The sequence below is a fragment of the Etheostoma spectabile genome, chromosome 8 (assembly GCF_008692095.1).
Source record: "Etheostoma spectabile isolate EspeVRDwgs_2016 chromosome 8, UIUC_Espe_1.0, whole genome shotgun sequence".
NCBI lineage: Eukaryota > Metazoa > Chordata > Actinopteri > Perciformes > Percidae > Etheostoma > Etheostoma spectabile.
Window position 1 is genome coordinate 27,219,483 of NC_045740.1, and position 9,155 is coordinate 27,228,637.

Consider the following 9,155-nt stretch of genomic DNA (forward strand, 5'->3'; position numbering starts at 1 on the left):
GTGGTGGAGCGGTTGCCTGCCAATCGGAAGGTTGGTGGTTCGATCCCCGCCCCTGCAGTCATTGTCGAAGTGTCCTTGGGCAAGACACTGAACCCCGAGTTGTCCCCGGTGCTGCGCATCGGAGTGTGAATGTGTGTGAGTGTTTATCTGATGAGCAGGTGGCACCTTGTACGGCAGCCCCGGCCACAGTCTATGAATGTGTGTGAATGGTGAATGTATCCTGTAGATGTAAAAGCGCTTTGAGCAGTTGTTAAGACTGGAAAAGCGCTATATAAATACAGCACATTTACATTTATTGAGAGACAGGGTAAAGAGAGTAGCCTGGTCGGGCTAGAACTCTCCCCTGATGGATGCTGTGCTGCCCTGCCTCTCTCTTGTTTCATTATATTTAAGATTATATGGTAAATTAATCTGACGACTATGAAGAGAAGCAGAGAAGAGAAGGGTTGCCATGTCTGCGGCTATACACCCTCCCCCACCGGTCCAGGCGGACGCTGCGACTCCTCACTCCCTAACTATAAGCTTTATCAAAGAGGAAAATTTTAGGTTTACTCTTAAATATGGTGACGTCTACCTCCTTAACCCAGACTGGAACCTGGCTCCACAGGAGAGAAGCCTAATGGCTGAAGGCTCTGGTTCTCATTCTTCTTTTAGAGACTCTAGGAACCACCAGTAACCCTGGGAGTGCAGTGCTCTAGTGGGACAATAAGGCACTAAGAGCTTTTTAAGATAAGAAGGTGATTTTCCAGGAAGCCAATGCAGAGAAGCTAATACTGGAGAAACATCATCTCATAGTTCTTGACAGAACACACACTGCAGCATTCTGGGTCAGCTGGAGAGTCTTAAGGGACTTATTTGAGCATCTTGATAATAAGGAATTATAATAGTCCAGCCTGGAAGAAACAAATGCATGGACTAGTTTTTCATCATCGTTTTGAGACAGGATGTTCCTAATTTTGTCAATGTTTTGAAGATGAAAAAAGGCTGTTCTTGACGTTTGTTTTAAGTGAGGGTCAAAAATGACTCCTAGACTTCTGACAGTTGTGCTAGAGGCCGGGGAAATACCATCCAGTAACTACATCTTTGGATAATAAAGGTCGGATTAGTACACATTAAAATGTAAAAAAACTATAACTCATGACTTAAAACACATTTACAATTCACAAAATAATGTTTGTAATACATACAAGGTTCATTTATTTGTCATAATAATTATATTCTAGCATTGTATCATTTTGTAAAATGATAGCCTCCTCCACATTAGACACTAGGTCTCTATTCCTTTAAATGTCCAGACCACAGCCTGAAATTAACACCCGACCATGCGCCAAATATTATGTGCCTATGAAGATGATTGACACCATTGGCAGATTAAACTGTCAGTCACTGAGAATTGAGTGATTCATTGTTTTTCTGCCACTGTTCTTTCACATTTCAACCAGGTCATCTATATCCTTGGATTCGAGCTTAAAGAGTGTGTATTTATACATAAAAGGCACTTAAATGTGTATTCTTAGCAAGTTCAAGAACACTGTAATTCACTTTCCTGAGGCAAAATAATTGGCTTGTAAACAGCCTGTGTGGCTAGGTTTTTTTTAAATCCACCTGCCATATTGGCTGGCGGCCAAGAAGTTACTTTTAATTACAGGACCCTCAAAATGGTCAACAGTGCATATTTGCATATCATAGTTACAAAAGTTGAACTCCACACAAAAACACAACATGGGTCCATGTCTACGTCAGGGACGCCACAGTTTGGGGAGATTCCATTAAAATGATTAATTTTGGTACGGAACTTGTTGTGTTTACACACACACACACACACACAGATTATAGTATTGTATCCTATTCTAGTCTTTTTGAAAGGGCTATTTAAGTTTGAGTTAATTATATATTTGGTTGAACTTCTTACCGCTGGCTGACACCTTCACAGTGTGATGCACAACATAAGACTAATACACATTGATGTGTTATTGACTAGGTGCGGTGTAAATGTTTCCACATACTTTGACTCAACACTTTTTCACAACTCTTAAATTTCAGCGTGCAACAAACGTGATACATCTTTCCGCTGGTAATGGTGTGCTCCTGGATGGATGTTTATACGGTCATGTCCAATTTATGGAAAAATAAGCAAATTTGTGGCTTAGATAAAAGGTCACAGGAAAGGACATACTACATGCAAAATGGGATGGGAATGTTTTTCAAATTCATGACATTTTTAGTCTAAACTCCAAATGTGAATCTTTTGGTGACGCTAGAGTAAAGGTCAGGGAATCACCAATGTCATAGAATTCTTTGCCTGGAGATATATTTAAAAAAAAAAAAACCTGTGTGAGATATTTTAATCCGACCAAAGAGACAGACTATAATTGACCAACCAGCAGACTAACATTGCCATCTCTGGAGTTATGCTCCAGAATGGAAAACATTGGTAAAATATTGAAAGATCAGGCCGCCAGGTTAGGTCACCTGGTAGAGCGTGCACCCATTTACAGAGGCTCCGACCCTTTGATGCATGCCATTCCCCCTCAATCACACTTTCATTTCTAAGCTGTCCTGTCTACAATAAAAGACTAAAAATGCCAAATCAAAAATCTTAAAAAAAAAATTAGAAAATCAAACTTGGTGTGTTTGAGGCATGAGTGCTACACCTTAATGATTTCAAAGGAAAATATTACAAAGAGGGTAGTGAAATGGAACAGACAAGTCACAACTGCATGTTGATGTAATGCTGTAGGTGAAGGGGTGGAAGTGAAGCAACCAAATAACATGCTAATTACAAAATATTTTTAGTAAATATTTTCCATTCTTTATGCTTAACGCTTTATCTACATGTAAGTAACATGCGACAACCACTCACTTTGTCTTGCACAACAGCAGAGAAAAACCAGGCAACAGACCTTCGCTTTATCAAAATAGTTTATTTAGAAGGCCTTTGTCACAAAAGCAAGACATATCTTGTCTCTAAATGTCCCGTTCCACCTCTCACACTCCAACTAAAAATGTGACACAAATAAAACATTGGTTTATCACTTAAGAGCTAATAAGAAAAAAAATTGCTGTAGATTAAAAAAAAAAAAGAGCAATACTTCACATCACTGTTGTCTATAATTATATGCTTGAAACAAGTTGATGACTTGCTATTATTGTACAAGGTTTGGCAGTAAACACTGCCCTAAAACAGAGAATGCAGACAAGTCAATGGTTGGTGAACATTGGCCCCCTTTGAACAAAGCTTGGGCTCGTGATTGCTTACAGGGGCCGAATACAAATGCTCAAGAATTTGTAGATTTATACAAAGAAGCGTTGTGAAGCCCTGTAGGCTCAGGAGACTGTAGAGCTGACCTAACAATCACACCACTCCACAAGAAAATATGTGACTGCAAGACAAAGGGGAGTAGAGAAAGAAAGACAGAAGTAGTAGATTCAATGTGTATAAATCTGTTATCACACCAGATGAGGAAGATGCTTCCTTTTGACTGAAGGAACAGAGTGAGCAGCAAGTGATCAAGTGCTCCTTACTAGCCTTCTGTTTCTCTACTGTAAAGTCTACACAAAGTACACTCCATTCCTGAGATGTCCCTACCTCACCAAATTCCCAAATGCTTTCTCCTGTTTTTCATTGATGAGGCAAACTGTGGACATTCAAATACTTTTAAGGGGAGCTAGAGTCGGGCATATGGGAGTTAACAACACTCTAGAATGGAGCAGAGCCAAACCTCTCTGAGGGCAAACAATCAGAAGATGGTTTTCGTGATGGCCACTTCCTGTTTACTTACACAATAGCCTTTATACATGAACCATACAACATTTTTACATGTCCATTGAAGGCAGGGGAAAAACGCTTAATCCCATGGCCCTCACTGTTGCCCCGGCGCACGAAGCCACACAGGCAGGCAGACTGGCAGGCAGGCGAACAGGCGAGGAGCGGGCTTCCGTTTATTTTGCAGGGATCTTTGCTCGTTTTCGGGCAATGGCGTCCTCCACAGCCTTCAGCTGTTTCAGCAGCTCCTCGCGGCGGGACAGTGTGTTGCTGGGTTTGTTGGAGCCCGAGCTTGAGCTGGAGCCTGAGCCGGCGGCCGAAGCGGAGCCCAGGGCGGCTGGCTTCCCTGATGGCGCAACAGGGCCTTTTCCAGATGTCTTGGGTGGTGGTGACAGAGGACGTTTTCTGCGCAAGAGAAGCAAGAGTTAGGATCTAGGATTTTTACTCATGTCAATTCATACAGGCAGATAGAAAATAACTTAACATCAATGGGGCTGCAAGTATGGTACTGAAACTGAAAATACTTGCGCCGTCGTTCTGCATGCACTTTTGTGAAGGTAAATAAAAGTCAGACCATTGGCCTATTAACATTGTAGCTTGTTTCGCCACAGTCGACTGCAGCGATCTCGCTTAACACTGGACCAACGTCAAAGATTGTTGGTCCAGTCAGTCGCATAGGGCGTTTTCACACCGACAGCCTTTAGTCCGGTTGAATCAAACTAGAATTTACTTGCCCCACTGGTGCGGTTAATTTGGGAAGGTGAGAAGGCGGCAATCAAACTCTGGTGCGCACCAACAGCGGACCAAACAAGCGTTCTTGCCTGATTTGTAATAACGTAAATTGGTACGCTTGGATTTTTCCAGGTGTGAAAGCAAACCAAACCAACCGAGGGCAAATCGCTCCAAGTTTACTAACTCACCAACTAATTCGAACCAAAGCAAACAAACTGCAAGTAAACTGCAAACTAAAAAAAAACAAACAGTTACTCCTTAAGTAAACTCTCAGAAGCTCTCAGTTTCCATCGGTATGTTTGTCTGCGTTTATGTATGTGTACCAATACCTGTGCATGAGCGCTTGTGGTTGTATATCTGCTAGGGATGCATAATGTTTTATGGTTGTATTTTTATTGGCAGAGTGCTTGTAACCATTAACAATCTACCTAGCGGTCCTCACTCTTTTTATTTCTGGAAAAAAATGTATTTCCCCCCCAAAAAAGAGACTTCAAACTAGCAATAACTCATTATAAAAATGTTCACTGAGTTAATAAATCAAGGGAAAAGTAGGCTCATTTTCTAATTTAAACTTCTACCCAATGTAGACTTTTGCAACCAGTGAAGTCGCCCCCTACTGGACATTAAGATTACGCAGGTTAACGCAGTTTAAGGCACTTCCGCATTTTCCGCAGCTTTTAAGACCCGGAAGCTACGTCCAGTTATTTTCCCCCATAACTGAAAATGTATCTGACACAGACAGTCTATTGTTGTGTGCTACATGTGTGAAAGGGAAACTCCGGAACTTGATTCCTCATACAGTGTAGGGAGTTCATATGTGAAAATGGCTATTAACAAGATGTCAAATGCTGCCAACTACCATGGAACCTAATATGACAAAAAATGATGAGAATAGTCTGTCTATCCTCCATTCCAGGGATCTTAAAGGAACACATTTTCAGTGAAGCCCTATAACAAAGCACCTTATATACACATTTCATATTGGGAAATTTTTGAAAAAGCCAGTGAGTATTATTATTACACAAGGATAGTGTAATATTTGTGTGCTTCAACTTCTGTGCCTTGTTACTCATTGGGGCAAAACACTTGGTTGTCAAGCAAACTCTGCTGGGTTTGGCCCAAGTTAACATGATCACTGTTGACGATATGGAACTTAAGAATTTCCGCACTTTGAGCTTTTGACTTCTGTTGTATGATAAAATGTTCAAAATAAATACGACAGTCCTACAGCAATAACATGCTTAAGGTTGCACAAACCTGTCTCCTTGGGGGAGCATGGGTCGGGGCCCTTGGCCTCTGGGCCGATCCATTCGAGGAGAGAGTGGGGGTCGGCCAGGAATCCTCTTATCACGGCCTGAAAAACACCAGTTTCAGGGTTATTGAGGCTGTTAATACTAAAGTGTTTTTACAGCTGTAAATCTCTTTTAACAGCTGTTACACTTTTCATGAAATGTCAACCTCCACATTGGGCGAGGTATATTGACATGTGGATATGTGTGAACGCAGGTTATAATCGTAATTTGTCAAAACAAAATAAAAAAATAATAACCTTGGTGTGAACATGTAATGTTATGAAATGAAACATGTAATGAAAGTAATGAAACCATGGAGACTTCTGTGACTTGTTTGATTTATTGGTGCAGCTCCCTGTAACCCCTTACAAGCCACTTTATATACTGTATATTGGGAAATAGTGTACCAGCAAGAATAGCTAAAACAATTAGTCAATTATTTAAACACAGTTTTTCCCACATATAGACAAATTTGTGGCAGTGCACCACACAATCAACACATTGCGTTTCGTTATTATTCTTTTTTTAACGCTATTTAAAAAAGCCATTCGTTCAGCTGCTGCATGTCCTTTCCCTTCTCGTCCTTTCCCTTCTCGCCTCCATCTCCCCCCCCCCCCAGAATTTGCCCACCTTTTGAAACTATTTTCTGTGACATAACTGGCAGACTAACTGATCTTATATTAATCGTTAGTGCTATCTCAATTATGGTATTAATCAACATGACATGCATTGGTTGCAGTGCTGAATGTTAACATTTGTGTGAGAGTCAACTGTTTGTTGACCGTCTGTCAGCATGTTTCTCACCTCTGTCTGGAGACATGGCCATTCTCTTGTTGGGGGGGGAACCTGGCCTGTCTTTGTCTGAAGGCAGGTACCTCTTCCTGTTGCCCCTATCGCCCTGCTGCTGGAAAACGACAGGGCATAATGGAGTCAAGCAATGATAAGGAGTGACATTTAGGGAACGTTGTCTCATTATACAGCAAATTATATTTGGACTGGCAACTGTTACAGAACAAACAACATTCTACAGCACTGTGGGAAAATTTCAATAAGCATTAGAGGTAGCGTTACATTCATGTAGGAGAATTAAGACCTGTTGAACATTATTTAAAACCTAGAACACAAAACCTAAGCAAATTTAAGACTTTTTAAGGCATGAAATTTTGATTTTATTTTAGACTTTTTAGTTATTTAGTGGGTTATGTGCCTTACTATTTCTTGCCAAGGAGCAGTGGCTTCCTATATAGGACTAACTCTTGGCAATACAGAAACAGAACCTTAAAAACGGAAAGCGAAGCAATAGAAACCTTATCGAGGAGGGTGAGTTTGATGTCTTTATGGGAACCCGAACCACCATAGCTTCCTGGGGGCCCCATGTTGCCAGGTGGGGGATGTACAGGGTGGCCACCCCTGCTACCAGGTCCTGATCTGGGCATGGGGTTTCCTCCTCTAGGTGGGGCACCAGATGGGTCAATCTTCCTACGGTCCTCCCTGAAGGGCTCATCTTTCTTTGAAGGTCTCTCTGCTATGAGGACAGAAGAAATAAAAACTGGCCAACCATGAAATGCTAATCATCTAACTATAAAGCGAGGAATCTGAGTTTCGCATATTTCAAAAACTGTTAATCTGATTTACTTCATACTCAGTAGGTGTATTGTTGGGACCCAATTACTTTCTTTGTGTCAAATTTGGTGCAACTTGGCCAGATGGTGTCGCTATAGATCGAATTACCGCTAACACAAAAATCCTTTTGGAGTAGACTTCTGGCCGTTATAAGCGCAATCTGTAAAATTGTTTGTTTCTGCTGTGCTTACGTTGCAACTATGTTGCTTTGCTCTTGACTTTGATAAACCAAATGTAGCATTAGGAAAAGCAACATATCCCCACCGGTCAGACTGCTAGTTTGGGTGGTGTTATTTTCTTTAGTCTGTGGCTTTTAGTGCTGTCAGTTAAACGCGTAATTAACGGCGTTGACGCAAACCCATTTTAACGGCATTCATTTTTTTTTTGCAAGATTAACATTCTTTTTGGCCAAGCAAACTTTATAGTTTTTTCTCACATGCCGTTGCAACAACTAGTAACGTCAGAAAACTACAACACGACACAGAATCTAGCTAGACCTAAAACAAAACAACAGGCACGCCGCAAACACTTGTTTGGGCTTGCAAGCCGACCAAAGAGTAGTAATAATACGTTTTGAGTGGATGGTGAGCGCGAGACGCCAAAATTGATGCCAATAAGATTCTGAATGGAAAGTTTACTTTTTAAAAGTTGCCAAATAGTTCCATTGACAAGACAAACGTGATCTGTGTGTTTGGTCATTGTGAACTGAGCTATCATCACCGCACGTCCAGTCTGAAATACCACTTGTTGGCCAAGCACACAGCTGATGCCAATTCACACTTTGATTGATAGACAGTGTTACATTGTGTATGAGATTTTGAGCTGAACTCAAAGATCTAACACTTTTTCTATGTACGCAAAGGGACTATTTCTCTCAAATATTGTTTACTAATCTATCTAAATCTGTGTTAGTGAGCACTTCTCCTTTGCCGAGATAATCTATCCACCTCACAGGTGTGGTATATCAAGATGCTGACAAGACAGCATGATTATTGCACAGGTGTGCCTTAGGCTGGCCACAATAAAAAGCCACTCTATAATGTGCAGTTTTACAGTATTGTGATCACTTTAACACTTTTTTGTATCCTGTAGTATATTACTTGAGAATTGTAATGCAACGTGAGCGTGAGCTGGGGGGCTATAGCATGAAGCAACCCTTCTGTTTAGGTTCACTACCACTCAAAACTACCACTACCAGTTAACAAAAACTTTATTCAGACAAATCCTTCTTAATCCCATCGTATGTGGTGGCTTTTTCAAGGTTGTGCATTTGTGCCAGGTGTTATTTGCAGCCGCCTCCATGTTTTGTATCCCAGCTTTTATTTGTTTGTGGTGGCTCTTATTTGAGACTTGGCCTTGAATACCAATGTATGATTTGTGCTGCTGCCCACACTAACCCCTGTTTTTGTCTCTGCCATGTGGAGGCCGGTCCCGCACAGCCCCTCGCTCCTTGCGAGGGTGATTTGGTGTGGGCGAGCGGGAGCTGGCAGAGGACACCGGACTGGCCAGGTCAGCATACATGTCATCTGAGTCGGCGCTACGCACTGAGCTGCTGCTGGACGATGCAGACGACACCGATGACACGCTGCTCACGCTCAGCGACCTGCGGCAAGAGACAACAGATTGACTGTCAGCTGCTTATTGTCAATTACACAGGAAATATAACTGAGGCACCGCTGACTGGCCGCTGTCAGAACAGTTGGATGTACACTGCACAACACGCCCATGTATGCACCCCCCCC

At 41.8% G+C, this 9,155-nt stretch overlaps 1 protein-coding gene across 9 annotated transcripts in view; it reads right to left on the reverse strand.

The window, feature by feature from the left end:
• Positions 1-2,904: 2,904 nt before the first annotated feature.
• zc3h18 (zinc finger CCCH-type containing 18) overlaps positions 2,905-9,155 on the reverse strand; it is a 42,539-nt gene continuing 36,288 nt past the window's right edge. For 6 of the 9 annotated variants that reach the window (XM_032523278.1, XM_032523282.1, XM_032523286.1 and 3 more), the window contains 5 exons: positions 8,811-9,016; positions 7,098-7,315; positions 6,595-6,694; positions 5,756-5,852; positions 2,905-4,171 (listed from right to left, as the gene is read on the reverse strand). In XM_032523278.1, the coding sequence (XP_032379169.1) occupies positions 3,943-4,171; positions 5,756-5,852; positions 6,595-6,694; positions 7,098-7,315; positions 8,811-9,016 (850 nt within the window). In that variant the 3' untranslated portion in view covers positions 2,905-3,942. The remainder of the gene's footprint in view (positions 4,172-5,755; positions 5,853-6,594; positions 6,695-7,097; positions 7,316-8,810; positions 9,017-9,155) is intronic. The other 3 variants (XM_032523283.1, XM_032523281.1, XM_032523280.1) reach the window with 3 other exon arrangements.